The sequence below is a fragment of the Theobroma cacao genome, chromosome 7, assembly GCF_053813885.1.
Source record: "Theobroma cacao isolate CCN51 chromosome 7, ASM5381388v1, whole genome shotgun sequence".
In the NCBI taxonomy this organism is placed as follows: Eukaryota; Viridiplantae; Streptophyta; class Magnoliopsida; order Malvales; family Malvaceae; genus Theobroma; species Theobroma cacao.
The window spans coordinates 5,659,721-5,681,889 of NC_142645.1; the positions used below are offsets into that span (position 1 = coordinate 5,659,721).

At 34.7% G+C, this 22,169-nt stretch overlaps 2 protein-coding genes and 2 pseudogenes across 2 annotated transcripts; 2 read left to right on the forward strand and 2 right to left on the reverse strand.

The window, feature by feature from the left end:
* The first annotated feature begins 1,924 nt into the window (after positions 1-1,924).
* Positions 1,925-7,390, forward strand: LOC18593992 (proton pump-interactor 1). Its single transcript, XM_088808035.1, has 8 exons — positions 1,925-2,230; positions 2,882-3,295; positions 3,830-4,018; positions 4,129-4,308; positions 4,428-4,622; positions 6,012-6,110; positions 6,201-6,720; positions 6,803-7,390. The coding sequence occupies exons 2-8, from the start codon at positions 2,921-2,923 to the stop codon at positions 7,126-7,128; spliced, it is 1,884 nt and encodes a 627-aa protein (XP_088664161.1). The 5' UTR covers positions 1,925-2,230; positions 2,882-2,920; the 3' UTR covers positions 7,129-7,390.
* Positions 7,391-7,445: 55 nt separating this feature from the next.
* LOC18593993 (G-type lectin S-receptor-like serine/threonine-protein kinase At2g19130 pseudogene) lies at positions 7,446-10,192 on the reverse strand (annotated as a pseudogene).
* A 3,076-nt stretch (positions 10,193-13,268) lies between these two features.
* LOC18593994 (RNA-binding S4 domain-containing protein) lies at positions 13,269-17,557 on the forward strand. Its single transcript, XM_007021433.3, has 10 exons — positions 13,269-13,470; positions 14,372-14,475; positions 14,715-14,846; positions 14,929-15,002; positions 15,100-15,205; positions 15,491-15,559; positions 15,972-16,036; positions 16,128-16,226; positions 16,982-17,081; positions 17,171-17,557. Exons 1-10 carry the CDS (start codon positions 13,323-13,325, stop codon positions 17,231-17,233), a joined length of 960 nt encoding a protein of 319 aa, XP_007021495.3. The 5' UTR covers positions 13,269-13,322; the 3' UTR covers positions 17,234-17,557.
* A 290-nt stretch (positions 17,558-17,847) lies between these two features.
* On the reverse strand, positions 17,848-20,879 carry LOC148761539 (putative disease resistance protein At4g27220; annotated as a pseudogene).
* Between the last annotated feature and the right edge of the window lie 1,290 nt (positions 20,880-22,169).

The window sequence follows — 22,169 nt, forward strand, 5'->3', positions numbered from 1 at the left end:
TATGAAGAAACCGACTATATAGTCCAACCGTTACATTAATTGTATACATACAAAAGTAAAGCCGAATTCAATTAAAGCTCATAAATTGTGTGGTTTCAAAGCTGCCTAGGACATTAAATTATCAAACACAATTTGGCCCTCCCCCTCAAAACTTTACCTCCTTTCCTGTCATGTAACCCTATTTAATTAATAAATGCTTGTTTATCTTCTGTTTAAGATAATTTATGTTCAAAATTTAAATAATCAATCGTATGTAAATAAATTAATGATAATTTTTCTCGTTGTTTAGTAATTGAATTTTTTATGAATGGAAGTTATCATTTACTAAAGATTATGTAAAGAAATAGAGAATGTTACTCAAACAAGAAAGAGAGGACACGCTTTAGCAAAATTTGACCATTGAAAGAGCCCTACAATTTGGGGCAACATACTTAATACTAATGGTCATAAAGACACCCCCCCTCCCCGATCCCGTACTTTGGATTTTTGAAAGGATTTATTTCCAAAATTGTCCTAACGTTCTGCAAATGTGATTTTGAGGACAAAATGGGGGTATTTTTGTACTTTTATTTTCCCGACGCGTCGGCTCTCGTAATCATCGACGCTAAATGTGAAATTTTGGATTCGTGGAATTAACACGTGCTCAGGAATAAAAATGAATATTGTCAAGGTAGATTCTAACAAAATCAAGGCCACTAAAGGATAAGGGGACAAAGGCAGGGCCATCACTTTACTAATCCAAATTGTACCTTGGATTTTTTTGCTTACTTTTCTCCTTTCTTTGTTTTTTTTCCCTTTTTCTTCCTTCTTTTGTTTTATTTGTTGTTTATACAAATTTGAGCCTTGACGTATCATTTTTATCTTGGAATTAACATATCAACATGCACTGTCTCAATGGATCGAAACTTAAAGTCCAATTTGATATGATCTTATTTTTTTAAAAATAAAATTTTAATTAAATTTATAAATTATGAGTCTACATTTCTAATAAAAAGGAATATCTGATAGATGGTAAAAGATTTATATTTATATATTTAAGACATACTTATTTTTTACGAATGTGAGACTTATTTATATATTTAAGACACACTTATTTTTTACGAATGTGAGACTTATTTATATATTTAAGACACACTTATTTTTTACGGATGTGAGACTTATGACATTTTATTCTATCAATTATGCAAAGCTATTGTTGTACTATCTCGTTACTCATAAAAAAGAAACTCTTAAATTAAAATAGAGTTTTAAATAAGTTTATAAATTGTGAATTCATGTTTTAATTCAAAAGATATGCTTGATAAGTGGTGAAAGATCTATATTTAAATATCAAGACTCATTCATTTCTTATTTATGTGAAATCTATGATACATTATGCTTATCTAATTATTATTATTATTATTTATAGTTTATATAATTGATTTTTTTGATGCAATTTATTTGATTTAATATATCACCATTTTGACGGATATGAATAATTTTATGATTATATCTTAGAATTTTCATAATGCATACCTAATAAGGTTTGAATTCTCTATTCCGCATGTATATGACAATATCTCATATCCAAAAAAAAATAAGAAAATCGAACTATAACCGACATCTTAAATTTAACTTAAGAATTATCCTCATTATTTAAAAATATTGAAGTTTGTTTCATAAAATGGGATTATAGTTTAAAATCCTAATTCCATTTAAAAAATATATTCAAATCCCTCAACAATATTAATTCCTATTCCAAATATTTAGCAATAATCTAGATTTGAAAAAACCTTGAATTATTTAAAATTTAAGATATTAATGTTTGAATTTAGATTTAGATGATTTCATAGACAATATTTATTGATTTCAATTTTTTTTATGTCGAAAAACAAGAGAATTACCTTGGCAATAACAGAAACAAAGACTTTTTCTGTTCTAAACTCCATAAACAGCAAACCAAAGGAAAATCCTTTCTCTATTCTCACCTGAAAAATCTCTCTTTTTTTCCTCTTTCCTTCTATTTCTCTCTCTTCAGGACAGGCATTAATATAAAGCTAAAATATCTCTCTCCGTCCTTCCTTCCTCTCTCTATCTCTCTCTCCATTGAAAAGAAGCAGAAGAGAAACAGAAGGGAAAGAGACTGAGATCTGACCCATCTCTCTTCCCTTTGCCTAAACTCTTAAATTTTCTTTAGACCCCTTTTTTTTTGTCTAAAAGGGTCTTCTCCTCTCTTAATCTGTCTAAAAGGGTAATCATTTAATCTGTCTTTCATTTCTTATGTTTTTCTCTCTGGGTTTTTGTTTTTCCATTGTGATCTGTTGACTTTTTCATTTCATGTTTTTAAAGTTTGGGATTTTGCATGTTAGTTTTCTCGGTAGACAAAGGCTTGATCTTGTGCTATAACATGCTTTTTTTTTTGATTGGGTGTGCTTCATTTTATATAATTTTTGATGTGGATTTTGTCTTGTTATTATTCTTTTGTTATTATAGTTGATCAAAAATATATTTTTATTGTTCAATTTATTTAATTGATCTTGATTGAAAAGATCTCATGTAGAATATACCCAAAAATTTGGTTCATTTGTTTGAAATTATTCTGCTTGTTAACTGTTTTGATCTGATTAATAGGAAAACTAGCAAAAAGAAATTGCTTTGGATAGGTCTATTTTAATTTTTATTGATAAAACAGTTCTTTTTGGGAATTCGTTTATGTAATGTGTTATTTGTTTATGTCAATCAGGTATTTTGATTTTACCAGCTTGTTGACTCTTTTGATCCAGTTGACAAAAAGCTAGTAAAACAAATTTCGTTGGATTGATCTTTGATTCATATTGTTTTTACACATGAATTGGTTTTTAAATTTTGGTTATATAATGTGGTATCTTTTTTTTGTTGTCAGGGTTTTCGGATTTTATTAGGTTGTTCACTTTTGTGATTGATGGGTGTTGAGGTTGTGGGATCAGACATGGCGCAAGTATCTGTTGACAAAGTAGCTGAAGTAGAGAAATCATTTCTGCATGATAAGGAAAATGGGAAACTGGACAAGGATCCAGTTCATGATGAGCCCATTAAACTGGGTTCCCTTGGTGAGGAACCAGATAAGGGAGAAGAGATTAATGCATCTGATGCCAACTTTCCAAAGGATGCAGTTGATGAGTGGCCTGCACCTAAGCAGATCCACTCCTTTTATTTTGTCAGGTATCGCCCTTATGACGATCCAAAGATAAAAGCCAAAATTGATCAGGCTGATAAAGAGATTCAAAAGTGGAATAAAGCCAGGTTTCAGCTTACTGAGGACTTAAAAGTGAAGAGGGTGAGTGAAAAGCTATTAATTTTGACTCCATGTATAGCATTATCGTTTGACTGAAACTAGCTCAATAAAGGTGTCACGTCATCCATTATGTGTCAAATATGCTAGGTTTTTGGTTACGATACCCTTTTTATTAACCATTTGTTTTCATACTTCAAGATATTTATTTGCCCTATTGTGTTTTACTTTTCATTGGCTCCTGTAGATTTGGTTACATTAAGGTCATGATGAGTTTTTAAATCTTGTTTTGAATGCAATTGGATGTGCTTATAGTAATATGATGAATGTAGAGGCGTTGAACCTGATGCATTTATCTGAATGTTGGAAACTTTAGCCCTTTAGCATGTAATAACAATTACATATATGCTAATGTAGTTTAGTTTGTGGTGTAGGATATTGTTTTGGTATATCAATTGCTTATTGTTCTATTTGCCTCAAAATGTTGAGCCAAATTGAAGTTTAAAAATAATTATGCTGCCAGCTAGCCCTAATTTTAGCTTTTTTTAAAGTATTATCTTTCTCTTTATCTTAATGCAGTCAGATCGAGCAGAGTTGCTTTCTCAAGTGAAAGCCCTGAATATTGATTTTGAGCAATTTAAGGCGATTTTAGGTGAGAAAAAGAAGGAAATGGAACCTCTGCAGCAGGCTTTGGGCAAGCTTCGAAATAATAACAATGCTGGTGGTCGTGGTGGTATATGTTCATCTGAGGAAGAGCTCAATGATATCGTATGATATTACTGTGAACTTTGACTGATTTGTCAATTGTTTCCTGATGCAGTTAATCCTTTTCCTTTGCTTTCCATTATAGTCACTTCTTGGAAATTGATTAATTGCAGATCCATAGCTTGCAATATCGCATTCAGCATGAAAGCATCCCATTGAGTGAGGAGAAGCAACTCCTTAGAGAAATCAAACAACTAGAGGGAACCAGGGAAAAAGTTATTGCTAATGCTGCAATGAGAGCAAAGATTCAGGATTCATTGGGTCAGAAAGAAGCCATTCAAGATCAGGTTAAAGTAAGAAAATTCAACTTTGCACTTTTTGTCTATCAGAGTTTTGCTTTTCCCCTTCCCCGTATTAATATAGGCTATTATCTCAATTACACTAATAAACTTGCTTTATTGTTTTGTTGTAGCTTATGGGTGTTGATTTGGATGGAGTTAGGAAGGAGCAGCAAGCACTCTGGTCCAAGAAGAATCAAATTAAAGAAAAGGTGAAGGCAATAGAGAGTAAAATTGACTCTTTACAGGAGGAGCTGACAGCTGTGACCCAGAAGAGGGACAAAGCTTATGAAACCATTCAGGAATTGAGGAAACAACGTGATGAGGGGGTATGTGTTTTCTTTGCTTCAAATCTTAAGATCTTTGTTTCATATGCGTACATGGCCCTTCAAACATGCATTAATACATGAAGTGATACTGTCACTTCAGATATCTTGTGTGCATTGAAAATTCTGAGCTGATGGTGTGGCCTTAGAATGATCTTGTTCGTTCTATAAAATATTTTTCAATGTGATTTCTAGGCCTAATTTTTCTGGTGATATGATGGTATACTCTTTACTTAGTTTGCTTGCAACATTTTTAGCCCATCCTTTTTTCTCTCTATGGGATGTGCATGTATCAGGATTTGTCTATTGGCCCGGGAAGGACTATGTCTCTTGCATTGAGATGTGGTAATTCTACTTGGCCCTGCTTATGAATGTCTTAACAAAATTTAGCATTTCTTTTTCATTTTTTATTGAGGCTATTGTTGTCTTGATTGTGGTGATACTATGTATTTTTTGTGCAAAATGTATATTCTGGTATTAATAATGAAATATTTTTAGACAGTTCTCTGCATTTTGCAATGGGAGATCAATAAAACCTGCTACTGTTTACCCTCTGCTGGGTCAGATGGCTTGTTCTTGGAATCTTGTTGATTCTTTGTTGTCATTCACCAGAACACACACACAGATACACACATGTAAATGTCTTACAGTATATATGAACATCTGTTGTCATTTCTGTTTGAGAGCAGCTTGCTGGTGTCACAGGTGTAAATATTTTACAGTATACAAGTTATATAAGGAAAAGCAATGTGGGTGTTTGTGTGTGATTGAGTTGGTTTTAATGAAGTTATAGTTTGCAATTTTGATGCTTGAGTTTGAATATTTGGCTGCTTGTAAGGTGATCAAAATTGTTATTCTAGCATCATGAATTCACTGGCACATCATTGATCAGTGCAATAGGCCATTGTTTTAATAGAATGATGAAACTCTTAGGCTCACAAGAATATGAGCTTATTTTTCGTTCATATTTGTGTTCACTATGTGAAGAAGCCAAAGTTAGGATTTCTTCTGTAATGCTATAGAACTTCACTTTTATGGGCCTGTAATGGGGAATGACCCCTTATTGTTGGTTCAGAGCACAAGGACAAGGGAGAGCTTCCGGGAAAGAATGGCTGAGGAAGTATATTAACAAAATAACCTTATCATATGGCTTGTGTATAACAATATAGATCCTTCTAAAAGCTTCTGTGGCATCATTTTTCATGGTGGATAGATAAATTGTTTGAGCAAAAGCCTTGGTTAGATTAAATTTTTGTGGTTTTTCCATTGCTGTTTAGGACTATCATGAAGCTAAATGACATGTATTATATTGGTCAACTTCCAAACTTTGTTGAGTGTGCTAATACTAAGCACTCCTTTTAATTACTACCCTTTTTTTTTTCAATTCTTCAGAATGCTCACTTTTACCAAAGCCGTTCACTCTTAAACAAAGCCAAAGAGCTAGCTGCAAAGAAAGATATAAAGGCTCTTGAGGAGCTTTCTATTGCAGAGGTTTGTGGATACCGCTGATTAGTGTTTCATTCAGGGTATCTCATGTGCTTTAGCATTTGGCTGCTTTCTTATCTTTTATCTTGCTTTTAGGTTGAGAAGTTTATGGCTCTCTGGCGTGGCAAGAAAGCCTTCAGGGATGATTACGAGAAAAGAATTCTGCCATCCCTGGACAGTCGGCAAATGAGTAGGGATGGTCGGATAAGGAATCCTGATGAGAAACCACTCGTTGTACCAGAGGCACCGTTGCCTTCTGAAACTGAAACCATTCCAAAAGCTGTTGTAAAACAACCAAAGGAAGAAATCAAATCCTCTCCCCAGCCAGATATTAAACTCACTAAAAAGGTCCAGAAAGATGCTGAGACCAAAGTAATGGAGTCTAAATCTTCTGCAGAGAATGGTATTGTAGCAGAGAAAGAGATCTCTGGATCAGGCAAGTTGCAAAAGGACACTTCTGCAGACAAGGAAGTTGATGCGGCAAAACTGAAAGAAATGAAGAGAGAAGAGGAAATAGCAAAAGCAAAGCAAGCCATGGAAAGGAAGAAGAAATTGGCTGAGAAAGCAGCAGCCAAAGCAGCTATAAGAGCTCAGAAGGAAGCCGAGAAGAAGCTGAAGGAAATTATTTTCTTCTTTATCTTATTTTGCTTCTTGATAATTAGTTTGCAGGTTGAAACTGAAATCCTTTTGATTTTTTCAGGAGCGTGAAAAGAAAGCTAAGAAGAAGGCGGCAGCATCTGCAACTGCTGCAAATCCTGAGGAACAAACTGAAGATGTAGCAGAGGCTTCAGAACCAGAGAAGGTTGATGTTAATGCTGATGCTCCTGTTCCTCCTTCAGTTCCAGTGAAGGATAGAGTACAAAAGGAGAATACTGTTAGGTACAGAAATCGAGCTAAAGGACCTGAGTCACTTCCAAGAGCCATCCTGAAACGTAAGAAGTCGACCAACTACTGGATATGGGCTGCTCCTGCTGCGTTGGTGGTGCTGATACTTCTAGCGGTGGGTTGCTATTATCTTGTCTGAAGAAGTTGAATGGAACTGAGAATTGTGGACAACTTTTTTGGTTGATCAACATGCGAGTAGCTAGGTCCATAGTGGCAAAATTTAGTTAATTTTGTTCTTTGCATCCCGTGAGGGATGGACAAAAAACTCATAATGTTGCTGGTAGTTCTGTCCGAATGCTTATTGGGGCCAAAGCTATGTACTTATGGTTTGGTTGGTTGTATTTTTCAAATTTTGACTTCCATCAATTTGAGAAGATGCCATGAGAAGCCTTTATAGAGAACTGTTGTTTTTGTAGCATTTCCATAATTGAATTAGATCCTAAATAATAAAGGTGGTAAAGCCAACATTTTGAAGTGATTTCATTTCAGATTAAGTATTATTGTCCTGGAAGGTTTCAGTAGATTGATGGCAGGGTGTTCGTGCGAAGATTATACAAAAGGATATATATATAATACAAAGAAAGATGCATCCCGAAGGAAAGCTAAAGCCTAAAGCTACTCTGATGATTTGTGGTAATTGAAACTCGACTATATATAAAGCTGCAACATATTATTCGTGAAACTAGTGCACAGGACCTAGTAAGCAGTTTGAAATACTACATTTCTTCTCATTTGTCAAAGACTACTCCGCATTTTTTGTATAGTTTGTGATGGTCTGGATAAACCGTGGAATTGGTGGCATATGCACCTCTTGCACTCCCTCAAAGATCTGAACAACATTCCCCATGGATGGCCTTCTTTCCTCTTCATCTTGGATGCACCAACATGCAACTCTACAAGCTCTGATGACTTCGTTTGCATTTGCATTCCCCTGCAACTTGGAATCCAACAAACTTAGTACATCTCCTCCATTGCTTACGCTGTTTGCAGCACGAGCTGGGAAGTAAGCGTCTGGCCCGTCAAGTCTTGCATCCCAGTTTCTCCTTCCTGATATAATCTCCAAAAGCAACATCCCATAGCTGAAAACATCAGATTTTGGAGTGATTGGATCACCTGAAATCATTTCAGGTGCAAGGTATCCTCTGGTTCCTTTCATTGTAGTCAACACACGACTGAAATCCCTGCCTAACAGCTTTGCTAGGCCGAAGTCAGAAAGTATAGGATTAAAGTCAGCATCAAGCAGAATGTTCTCAGGCTTGATATCACAGTGTATGATGCATTCTCTGCACTTATCATGGAGATAGGCTAAGCCTCGAGCTATTCCCAGTGCAATATGATATCTTGTTTTCCAGTCTAGGATCTTTGAATCCTTATAAAACAGATGACTGTCCAAGGAACCATTTGGCATGTACTCATATACTAGAAACCTCTTCTTTCCCTTCACGCAAAACCCCAGAAGGCGAACAAGATTAACATGGTGGATTGTCCCAATGGTGCTCAATTCAGTGCGGAACTGCTTGTCTTCTTGGTCTAGGCATTTGAGACTCTTTACAGCTATGGCACCTGAATTCGGAAGTGTTCCTTTGAAGACAGAACCAAAGCTTCCTTCACCTAATTTTTCAGAAAAATTCTTTGTTGCACTCTTTAAATCACCGAACTTGAAGAGAATCAGAACATCATGGATAGGCTTAGTATCAGAGAAAATTTTCATTCTGCAGATTGAAACAAGGAGTCCCAAGATAGCAATCGAAATTACAATTGCTGCAGCAGCGTTAATAGTGGACCACTCAATTCTTCCCTTCGTCTTACCTTTCAAAGCTGGCAGCTCTGTCATTGGAAGCCGCAGATATAGATCGCTTCCCAGATAGTCACCAAATGAGAGATATTGGATGTTCAACAGAGCTTCTCGCCATATGGAGCAGTTACCATGAAAGGTGCATGCAGTACAAGAGCAGTCTCTTAAGCAGGCTGATTTACACTCTTCCAAGCTCTTAGTATTTGTCAAGGGCACATCATTCGCAGGTATTCTTATGTTAGAAATCACTTGGAAACCATCTTTCTCGCCTTTGTTGCACTGCAATGGAGTTCTTCTAATACAACCATACGAGTAATTACCTGAATTCCATTGTCCAGGTATTTTAGGTTTAAAACCATCCAAGCATTCGCATCTAGTCCTCGAACTGAACTGATTGCAGGCTCCATATGCTCCACAAAAAGCATAGATTTCACATTGATCCTTTGGTTTTGCCCAAATCGATAGCCACTTCATAGAATCATCCTGCCATACGAGTTGCTGCAGCTGCCCGGATATATCCATCACGTATCTTACCGGAATTAAGGAGTTGGTCACTGAGTAAGAGTAGAAGTTTTCTTTCTCACTTGACTCATAGCTTACAGTGGAATATTCGCTAGTTACTGTATCAGTACTAAAAGAAGAAACTCTTTCTAGCCACATCCCACAAGTCCAGTGCCTTTTCCCATTCTGCAGTATGAAATACGTGCTCGTTCCATTGGGGTCTAGCTCCAAGGAAAATGGACCAGTGGCAGGATCATTTGAATTGCTCCATGAAATATAGGTATTCCCTCTTTTGGTCATCTTATTTATCCCAAGCTTGGCGCCAGGCAGCCAAGTATCAGTAGGGTGATCGAAGCTTTGCCATTGGATGACTGAGGCGTTTGAACTATTTCTCAAAACAAGATTTCCACTATCCTCAAGAACTGCAACAGTGGATTTTATGGAGTTTGCTGATGACTCAGCTGACCAAAGTGGGATTTCAGATTGGTTACAGAGGACAAGGTTACCCTTTTCAGAGAGTTGAAGTTTTGAAGTGGAAGGATCAAGAAGTGGTTTATCTCTGTTAGCCACCCAGACCACAGTTTGACCTGGAAGTTTCTTGTACCAGATGCCTACATAGTAGTGTGAGGAGTTACCTGGCTTAAAGAAACCAAGCTCAAACCATCCATTTTCTGAGGTGATAGTTTGGTTACCAGAGAGTGATTGGCCTGGATATATGGTATCCATTTCAATGGAGAGATAGGTCTGAAAGGATAGAAAGTAAAGGATCAGAACATGAAGAGAGGGCAGAAGCTTTGTTCTGTTTCCCATTGGAGAAACACTGAAAAATGGTAGGAAAAAGAGGCTGCAATACCTAGAGTAATTTAGTATGGCTATAGATAGGGCTCTTAGTTCTTGAATGAAGCATTCTAACCCTGCTTGGTATTATATACTACTAGTCCAAAAAAGACATCTTCTGTATTAAATAATTTCTTTTTAAAAATTTATTTTTTTATCGTGTTTATTTATTTATTTTACATAAAATGAAAGAACTTAAATTTTACGCAAACAAAAAAAATTATATTTACGATTTTACCAAAAATTTTCAAATTAAACATTTTTCATTACTCTTTTGACTAGTTAAAACTCTCAAACTATATATACTCATAAATGGGTCGATTACATATTGGAGAAGTAGATAGTGGAGATAACACTAGCAGCAAATTAAATGCACTCCAAATTCTAGTGGACTTGATTCCAAAGAGCTTACAAAAGATTTTTTTTGGACTTTGGGGGGGTGTTCGATCATAGCCATGTTAGAATGCCTTCTTCTGTTTGGACTAATGCTCTCGTGTAGAAACCATTTAGTTGTTGCAACACCAAGTAGCACTTGTCTTTCAACACCTTATCAGCCACTGTCCCCCAAAGCTCAATAGGCTTCGGGTTTGTGTCGGCATGATCAAAGGGGTTATCCTAATAAAAAAAATATGTGAATTTGGGGTATTTGATATGTTTGAGCCGTGTGGACTCTTCTTTTGATAAAGTGCATTGTTTCTATTAGTCGGTATTGTTGTTTGATAATGAAAGCAGTCAGCAAAAGAATTTGACAGGGTACTTTGAGTGTTGAATGGTTCTTGATGGGGTTTGGTTTTGGCTTTGGAAAGGTTTAGACCTGGTCAAGACTCAAAGCCAAAAGGTATAACTAGTCTTCCCCTAGGCTCCACATTTGGTTTCTATTTGGTACCTTGAGGGCTGGGGCTATGGCACTTTTAATGCGCAGAGGTCACATGAGACAGCTCTCATTTTGTCTTTAATTTGGAAAATAATGGAGCTTGGATGGGCCAAGTTAAACCTTATCCTAGCCATAAGACCCTAATCGGATGATGTCCAAGTATTTTCCATACGGTTAACATAATCATCAGGCAGGGTATGGGTTGAGATCGGAGACCTTTCAATCACTTTCTCATATATTTATTGACACTGGTGTGGAATCTAAGTATAAATTTATACGTCGTAGATTTTGAAAATTAAATAATTGATTAATTTTATAAAAAATTGACCCGGATTTATATTAATCAATTACTAAATTTTCTGAATTTAATTCAAGACATCAGTCGTAGCAATTTTTATTTGAAAAGTATTATAAGATGAATAACCCTACATGTTGGAAAATATGGTACTCTAATTAACTTTTTGCATCAAATAATTAATTACGCTACATATTCCAAAATCATGTGCTTACAGTTAGAACCGATCAACAAAGCTAAGAAAAAAAACAAAGTCCCCTGTCTATTTCCTCTTTCATACTACTTTTCCACTAAAGTTCAAGCCATTTATCACTTTAATTTTTGTGATCGCTTATGCCTTTTTTATTACGGTAAACGTGATTGAAGGTAATTGCGTATTATATATCACAAACTTGCTCGTTTTTTCATCTAGAAAAGAAAGGGATATCTTTTGATCTTTAAATTGTTTGGCTTAATTTTTTTTAACTTAAAAATTATTATAAAGTTTTTATAAAAAAAATAATTTTTAAAATTAAGTTAAAATTATTTGATAAACTATTTAACAAAATAAATTATATAAATTCTAATTTCGATTAAAGTTACTATAAAAAGTATTTATACTATCTTCAGTCAGTTAATGAATTATAATGGAATATCTCAAGTTTATATATGATTTTAGATGTTAAAATCAAAAAAATCAATAAAAAAACGAAACAACTTTCAAACTTGTATAGTAACAATAGTATTAGATTTTTATTAATTTAGCAAGTAATCAGATCATGATGTTTGAATTTTCAAAAAAAATAAAACAATGTATTTGACATTAAAATCATTTTTGATGAAAAAGTGAAAAAATCTTTAAATAGTATCTGAATGCAGTTTTGAATTTAGATTTTTTTTAATCTTTATAAAAACAAAAAAATTTTAGATTTTATTATTTTGTTATTGGGTTTTTTATTTTTTTTCTTAGTAGTTTTTGTAGAGAGAGATCGAGGAGTGGGACATTGTAATTTGCGTTGAAGAATGGTGATTTGCAAAAAATACGAGAGGAGAGAGAGATTGATTAAAAAAGAGATATTTCTTGAAAAATTAATGTATTTTTAAAAAAAATCAGAATTTTCTTTTAAGTTTTTTTTTTTAAATTTTGCTTTTTTTTTTAAAAAAAACTACTTTTCAAAAATTATATTTGACTTAACTTTTATTTTTAAAAAATAAATAAACTAAAAAATAACCAAGATAAAGAAGCACTGAGTTTACTTCAACTTTAATGTATCTTATAGAGACACATTCGGTAAAGAATTGGGTAAATACCGTTGTCAGTTTTATGAGGATCAGGTCCGTTTTGAGTATAAACCCAAAACATTTTTGAGAATTTTGGTTTATCTTTCGGTTCATAGTTGGGCTTGGCCTTGTTATGATAGTCTTTAGCTTAATCTGTTTTTGTTCATGTATTACTTGTTGCACTATTATTATTATTATTATTAAATTTTAATTAACAAAAGATAAATATCAACAAGTGCCTTAGGAATGTTTATAAACTATTACTTTTAAAATGCTAAAAATTGCTTGTCAATATTGTGACGGATTAAAACTTAAACTTAATTTCATATAACTTTAAATTATGAAAATAAAATTTAAATAAATCTATAAATTATGAATTTATATTTTAACTCAAAAAATATATTTATAATTGGTAGAAGATCTATATTTATATTTTCAAAACTCATATCATTTTTTATAGATATGTGATATTATGATCATTTTTAATATTTTAATTAAACTCATTTAAATGAAGTTTAAGAATTAAAAATGCTTAAATAAAACTAAGTTTAAAAACCAAAATTTTTCATATTTAATGTAAGTTCTATCAAATACATTATTTAGATTATTGTTTTAGTTAATTATTTATATATATATATATATATGAAAAATTAAAATAATTTTAACGAGTTTAATATAGTATTACATAGTATTCTTTTTGGGCCGAAAGTTAGATAATACATTATTTTAGACTATTGTTTTAATTTTAAACTGAAAACGAACAAAACGACCATGGCTGCCGCCAGCGTTGCTGCTCCATGGCTTCTCAGAAGAGCATTTCAAGCGTTGGCTTTCTGTCAACCTCTTCACATCAACAGAAACCTTTCTTTCTATGGAAACTGTTGCTCCTTTCCGGTTCAAACTCCACTGAGAAGTTCAGGTTTTGAAATGGATTCATATATCTACTTGGCTTTTGTTTTGTCGTTGATTTTCGTTTATGAGTTTTACTTAATTTGGATTGGTTTGGCTGTAAACTTTTTTATAAATAGAGATACCCATTGAGCTAAAGTAGAAGAATTTACGGTTTTCATTTGTTTGTTTAGTTATCTTGTGTAATTAGAGATACCCATTAAGCTAAAGCAGAAGAATTTACATTTTTTCTGGTTATTTTTGTAGTAATCTTGGTGTAATTAGAGACACCAATTAAGCTAAATTAGAAGAATATGATGAGCACACATCTATAAAAGAAAGGGGGCAGGAACTGAAGCTAGGAAAAATAACAATGTTGTCGCTCAAATGAATATGTAAGTCAGTTGTATTACTCTTCTAAGAAAATAAATGTTTCCTTTCTTTAAAGTATACCAATTAGTGCTGAAACACTAGCCATGGTTTCAAGGGAAGAATGCCTGGCTGTGAGCCTCAGCCAGATACCAAAATGTATTCCCTTTTGTACCATCAAGCGTGGGGATTTCTGCACGCCTACTAGGTTAAGAGTGCATTGGCCACAAGCCTACTTTAACTGTTTGTTATTATGCCAAGAACTACTTTGTACACAAGGCAGCTTATAGTAATTGTTTTCTTATAATTTACCTACTTATCTGGAAGTTATTGTATATTAAACATTTGCAGTATCTGATGTTGACCATGGCTGTTGAACCTGTTCTTCTATCATTGGTAGTCAGCCGTAGGATTAACTCATGCAAGACCTGGCTTTACTATTGTTTTCTGTTATCTCTACACTATGTGCATGCTTCAATAAGTGGGATGTTAGCATATATGAGAGAAATTTGATTTTGTGTCTGATTACATCCTATTTAAAATTTTGATAAATGCATATTCAGGGTTATGTCACGTTGCCCAAGTTATAAAGGGGGATAATGATGTCTTACTTAAAGGAGTGGGTGATAAAAGTGCTATCGAAGAAGTGAAACATATTCTTGAAATGGTATTTTCATTACCCTTTTGACATATCTGCCTTTAGTACCTACTCTTTCTTTTTGGTCCTTGCCTTTAGTTCCTACTCAGAACCATCTGATTCTCTAAACAATTTTCTTTGGGGAGGTCAGAAGTTAAACAGCTTTGAAGAAATTAAAAGATGATGTCCATCTATATTTAGTAGAAAATGTTAATAGTTTCTGTCTGTTTACCCTCTCATCTCTTTGGATCTCATCAATGCTCCTTTAGGCTAGACGGGCAGCAACAAGAAGAGAGGTCCTCCATACAGATTTTCTCACCCCACCAGTAATAAAGGAGTCAATGCTAGTTTTGGGAAAACTGGCTGATGTCAAAGCTGTTGCTCAGGGAGGATACCCTCAGGTTGACTAAATGAGATTCAGTTTACTTTGCCTTGATTGATTTCTTTGGTTATAAAAATTGTTGAATCTTCTTGATCCTTTAGGCTGAGCGTTGTCGCATTTCTATTGGACATTCAGAAGTATTGACCAGTGATCCTGATGTAGTTGCAGCATTAAAGTGAGTCAGATTCTTCCTCATCAAAAACTGATGAATGCTGGACAGTATTTAAAACCCTGAATCAAAATTTCTGCATATTTAGTTTTTTCTTTCTCAGTATCACAGGAAACTTTGGCTTTCAACCTTGTTCTCATGGTGACTTCCTCGGTGCAATTCTTGGTACAGGTATTGCTAGAGAGAAGCTTGGGGATATTATCTTGCAGGTATCTTCTATTTTAGATATTCATATGGGGACTGGCTATGAAGAGCACCAGTGTAATTTCTTGCATTAAGATCCTTTATAACTTGATTCAAAGTACCTACTGGCTACCTAACTACCATATTAACAGAGAAGCTTTCTCTGCATTTAATATTGCATCCTGTCAAATTTTCTCTCTTTCTTTTGTTTTTTTGATATTTGGATGATTCAATAACCTTTACTTGTCAAAGTGTAATTTAGCATACCATTTTCTTTTGAACCAGGCTAATCTATCTTAATTGTTATCTAGGGAGAAAAGGGAGCTCATATTCTGATTGTTCCAGAACTTGTTGACTTTCTTATGTCAACCCTGGACAAGGTGAATATTTTCCCTCAGATTCATTTAATGTCTGTTGACACGACCTTTCTCAATGACTGTGATTATTTTAAATCTTTTCACTCTGTAGGATACTTTGTAATGAACATTATTGCTGGCATTGTATTATATAATCGATCTTGTATTGAAATTTTTATTCTGGAACACTGATAGTATCACGTTGAAAATCAATATATCTTCTGTCACCATAGTCTGATACTTTTGTGGTAAATTAGGCTGTTATTTTATTAACACTTGAATATAGTCATTATTCCTAATGGCATGAGATAATCTTGCTAAGTGGAGCAGGATATTATTTTCATAAACATGGTTCACGTGCTGTCATTAACATTTTCCTTAATACTCTGATATATTACTTTACCGGCTCTTTTCATGATGTATATATCTTTTGCAGGTCGGCAATGTATCAGTATCATGTATGCAGATACCTCTGCTTGCTCTTGAATATGAGCCACCAAGGTGCAAACCACCCATAGTTGTCGTCATTTTTGTCTCCCATATGTGGCACTTATCATTTGTATTCAGCAATGAGTTCATGTTGCCTTTGCAGGACACAGTCATTCAAAACCGTAGAAGCATCACTACGGGTTGATGCTCTAGCTAGTGCAGGGTTTAAGATTTCAAGGTCTAAACTAGTTAATTTGATCAGGTACACTTTTTGTGCTGCTTAAAGAGAAACTATCTACTGATATTATTTTTACTATTTTGTTTTATTTAATTCTTTGCTATATGTTCAAACAGCCTCCTGTACTTTCAATTATGCTGCATGGTGCTAACATTCCTTTTTGCATTCTCCTTTTTCCTCAACGGATCTGTCTTTGTGGAATAATTGGACCAACTGTATCTGGTCACACCTAGCACTTAAACATAGCCTCTAGCGTGTTGGTATAGTATCATCATCTTTAGTTATCATATGACCAAACCATTTTCGTCAGCTTTCCTGAATAGTGGCACCTCATAATCATCTTTGAGGTTAAATATCTTAGCCAAACTCTAGAGGATAATTTGCAGATTTGACACAACCACAGGTTTAAATCTTGTCTTTTGGTTTTGCTTAACTAGACTATTTTGAAGAGACTATATCTACCATCTAGTGCTGCCTCTAAAATGTCATCTTTTTACTTTGTAATATTTTCAATTGGGTTAGGAATGGCAATTTGAATTGCATTATGGCATTTTGAAATTATTAGAGTTTAATTGTAATCATTGGAAATTTCAACTTGGAAAAGACAACAACCTACTACTCCAAAATTGTATAGTATAGTTTTTCGATTCAAATCAATACAGATTCAATCTAGTAGGAGAATCAAAGTGAAGATTTGACTTGTAAAAGGTTTTGATTTTCCATTGAAATTTTGGTGAAAATCTATGGATGACCACTCAAATGTTGTCTGTTTGTTTTAGTAATGGAGATGTGCGTGTGAATTGGACAAGTGTTACAAAAAATGGAACAATTCTCAAGACTGGAGACATTGTCTCAGTTAGCGGGAAAGGAAGATTAAAGGTGAGCTATCGATTTGATCAAATCGTGCTGTCCACAAGGTCCTCTACATTTTAGTTTAGCCTTCTCACGTTTAGATTTTCTTTGTCCAGATAGGAGAAATAAACACTACAAGGAAGGGAAAGTTTGCCGTTGAACTCATTCGGTATCTGTAGGCTACATAGGAAGGAATTTTATTTTCCATAAGCTGGAGAATTTTCAAATATTGGAAGCCAAAGGGAGATATTTTTAAAGGTGAAAGAAAAAGGGATGAATAGTTGCAAGCTTCCATGCCAATATTTGGGTAATGACAAAGGTATTCCCCAGTAATGCTTATACAGAATAGCTTATTCTCTTTCGGTAGTTAAATTAGGGGTATAAGGATTTGAACTTGAGACCTTTTTGTTGTTTGAGCTAAGATGTGGCTACCACTATTAGTAGTGCATCGACTCATCTATTTTTTCTTCAAAATTCTTCTAAAAGATTATGCTTTTCTTCAAGATTGATGATAATTGCATAATGCTGGCCCTTGTCATTGTATAATAGTATGAAATTACTAATGCTTTTAACTGACCGGCAACAGTAGTATATTTGTTGACACTAGGCAGCTTGACTCTAAACATAGAGAAAGCATAGAAACAGCAAATAATTACAAACCAATACTCCATTAGAACCACAATCCCACTTCCCTTGAGTTGGGAAGAGTAAATTTGATGGTACTGCTAAGTGCTAACCGTTCCTTCTTCCTTTACTGATGCTATTAATTCCTCCATTTGGTCAAAACCCCAAACAATGATTTGTTCCTAATTGCCCAGATCTTGCATTTAGTCTACCATTTTTTTCTCTACTCCAGAAACATTCCTAATCATCTGAGCAACTGTCCATAGGTGAGTCAACACAAAAGGAAAACAAACGTAATAAAAACCTCATAAATGTTGGTAGACATGTATAAAACACTGAATAAAGTAGTTCACAACCTTACTTCGACTCAAATCATACAACAAAGCTTAGTCCCTTGTTTCGATGGTAGAAAACCAACTCTCTGTTTTTTGAGACTGAAATGGAGCTTAACAATCACAATTTGGAAGAGTTCAACAAACACACACTAATTGGTGAAGAAAATGGGGATGAATTGAATCTAAAATTACAAAGCATAGAAAATCAGAAATCAAGATGATTGAATTGCGATTTTACTTCAGCATTGGGGCCTGACAGTAACCTTCTTTCCCATAGTATGTATCTAGCGTAAGAGTGAAACCATATAACAGTAGTCACATAAGTTCATCAAACAGCTTTCCATTGCGTTTTCCTTGCATTCCGGAACTTAAGCAAAGGTAGAAGAACATTCCTAGCATTGGGATGGTCCCACTCCATTGATTCCCAGCATTCCTCTGGATCTATGCAGATTTCTTTGAGACAAGGAGGAGGAGATGGTTGACTATTGTCAAGCTCAAGCAGGGGAAGATGTAGAGATATCCTCTCGAGCTTTGGACAATTCCATATCTCAATTTGTTGGAGAGAATCACAAACCATTACTTCCTTTGTTTTACAAATGCTCTTCAATTCTGGCAGATGAACCAATTTCGGTATCTTTAATTTGGGAAGAGTAAACATGACCACGTTATCGGTACTCATTCCTTCTATCTCTGATGCTATTATTTCCTCCATTCCTATACAACTCCGAACTTCAATCTCTTCGAAGTTGTGGAAAACCCACTTTGCTGACAACAAATTCTTCAATTTTCCACACCAAACTGAATGAATTTCTTTAAGAGAGGAGAAGGTGCCAGGCGTTGATAGTACCGACTCTCCAACTATGGCTTCCAAATTCCTCAGCGACCTCATATGAAGAACCTCAAGTGTTTGGAGTGATGCACACCATGAGGAGAAAATGGACTCCAACCCATTGCAACTATCAATAATTGTACATTCTTTCAAATCAGTTACATCTTTTAATCCGAAAATACCGTTAAAACTTGATCTCCCACCTTTACACTTACGTAGTTGTAGTTGCTGGATGTCAGATGGAAGTACGATTGGATCTTCAGTATTCATGATAAAACCCTTAAATGTAACCATTTTACTATAATCTCTGCGAATGATATGTAAAACAGGTTTGACACTGAAATTCCTCCAGTGACCAAGGAATCCATTACTCACCCAAATACAATACTTGTTAGGCCTTTTTCTTTGAGCAGCAAACAGGCTCAAGTCATGCACGTCAGGGAAGCAACCTTCAAAAACTTCCAGCTTGTCCAATGTCTTCACCTCTTCCACTCTTAATAATGTTGGACGCATCGTCAGGTGCTGAAGACGATGCAGCTTTAACAATATTCCGTCGGGGATCTGTACGAATCCCATGTTAAATTCGAGATTGAGATATCTAAGGTTCATCAACATTTCCAAACCTTGAGGGATTTTCTTGATCTTTGTTTCTCTAAGATCCAATTTCTTCAGAGCTTGAAGCTTTGATAGAGTCGGCACATTCTTTAATTCGTAGCATTGACAAAACAACAATGCTGTGAGATTCTCTAATTTGGAGATAGAATTGGGCAAATTTTGAATAGAATTCGAAGAAAGGTCAAGAATTTTAAGATTAGGCATGTGTTCAAAGAAGGATTCTGGAATTTCTATCAAGGAATTGTTTGAGAGCAACAAAGTTGTGAGCTTCCAACATCTTGGAGATTGTATATTTTGAGGAATTTTTGACGTGGCATTAATCATCAAGGAAACCTTCTCAAAATCTTGCCACACAAGAGGGTCAGATATTCCCCTCATACAACCAGCTACCGTGACAATTGCAAGAGGGAGACCATCACATTCGCGGACAATGAGTTTCATAATCGATTCTAAAGTTTGATTGGGCAACATGTCTTGTCCGACTAATTTGTTCAAGAATAATTTCTTGGACTCATCCGTAGAAAGACAGGACACGTGGACTTTCTTACAAGCCATTGACCGAACAACCTCTTCTGAGCGTGTTGTCAATACTAACTTGCATCCATTATCTGTAGTTGGCTCAAGGATTCCAACATCCTCGAGAGAGAAGCTACTCCATACATCATCCAATATTAGCACATAGCTCCCTTGTTTCTCCAACATTTCAGGTAACAATGCTGCACGTATAGTAGTATCCTCATCATCTGACAAGTTTTTCTTCAATTGACTTGCAATTTTGTTTTGTAGCCTTCGAACATCAAAGTCTTGGGTTACAGTTACCCAAATCAATTTGCCAAACTTAGTTTCATTCAACAACCTGTTATGAACATGCTTCATTATGGTTGTTTTCCCGATTCCTCCCATCCCACACACTCCAATCATTCTAACTTCATCTCCCATCAACTACTTATAAATTTCCTCTGTTGCATTAGCTTCACCTGCTAATTCTGGTGTTGGTAGTTTAACAGCTATGGTAGAGGGGTCATTAACCAATAGGCTCCCAGAGGAACGACCTACAGCAGATACTTCCTTCAATGCTTGAGTCGTTTCATCAATAAGCTTCCCTAAGCAAGATCGAAAGAGATATTTCCCTTTACTGACTTTATCTTCAACACGTTGAGCTTGACCAAGCTTCTCCTCTACTTTCTTGAACCAACTTTCAACTTCCAGCTTTGGCTTTTTCCCAAAACGATGCTCGTCTTGCAATTGTTGATGAATATCCCCCTTACGGTCATGCAAATCTGCTTGAGCTTGTTTGAAACCATCCACATATTCACTGAATTTTCTGTGGTATTTTAGATATTTTGTAGCTGGTTGACCAATGAACTTAATAACCTCAATGATTGGTCCAATCAAGTCCATATTAGCTTGTCCCTGCACCATATTGTGGTATTGATTCGTTGAAGATTGGACGCAGAGGCATATCGAGTTTATGAAGTAAAGGAATTAGAAAAGGAAATTGATTGAAGACATTATAAAGTAGTAGACAGAAGTTGAATTTAATAATTTTACTGAGAAAAATCAAAATATAAATATTTGAGCTTATTAACCCATTTGATATGAAATCCTCAAGCCTGAAAAGACATTGACAATCATGTGTTATATGTGGAAAGTGCAATAACATAAGGAAAGAGAGTGATTCTACAATCTACACCAGAATGAAAAGCAAAAGCATTGAAACAAAACTCCACCAAAGAAGGTAAGCAACCATTCTTGCAATTTATGGGAATCAAAACCAATAGGAGGTTTAAAAAGTGCCTGTAGTTATTGAAAGATGAAGACTAGAATAGTAGAAGATCCGGAGAACAAATGCCCAGAATGTAATATAACCAGCAAACTTCCTTGCTATCGGCAACGCACTACCATTGTGCTAAAAGAGATTCATATGCAGAAAGAAAGCAATATTTTTAAGGTTAGAGTTCATATTCAATGACAATTGCTCATTACTTCACTACATTCTTGTTATATATAAAGAAATTTCCTGACAAGGAATTATCTAAGCAAAGTACTCACAGTTTAAGAGAATCAAAAGAAGAAAAGAGCTTGTTACAGCAGGCTGATACTTCCTGAATGATGTTGGCCAGACCAGAGATAAAAAAAGGGTAGTGAATTGAAGAAAGGCTGAGATCAGAACCAGAAATTAATGTTCCTAGGCAAAAGTGATGGAAAAACGAAGAAATTAAAAGGTAGGAGGGGGAGCCAATGAAACAGTTCAGGAAATAGCAGAGAAATAATGAAGCCTCTTTCTGATTTCATCTTTCTTTAGTCACTTTCTTGGCAGATGCAGGGTCGCATATAAAATGAAGGAAATTTAGCCATCAATTTTGACTCTGTTTGGTGTATTTATTTTTGCTAATTAATGTCTATTATTTGCTTTTACTTGCTAAAGGTATTACAAAGTAAAATTATGATTTGTTAATACCGAGCAAGTTAATAAAATATCTTAAAGAATTAGTAGCTGATCGTCAATGAATGTTGGAATGAGTAGCGTAAGAGGTTTACATAAGCATTTTCTTGTTATCAAGAGCAGGATGATGATACTAATAATGATGAATAAAAACAAAATGATTTTGCTGATAATGGTGATTATAAGAGCAGTATATGTCTACTACTTTGTCAGTTTTTGTTCAATTCATATCTGCATTATTGTGAAACACAAGACAAGAAAGGCAA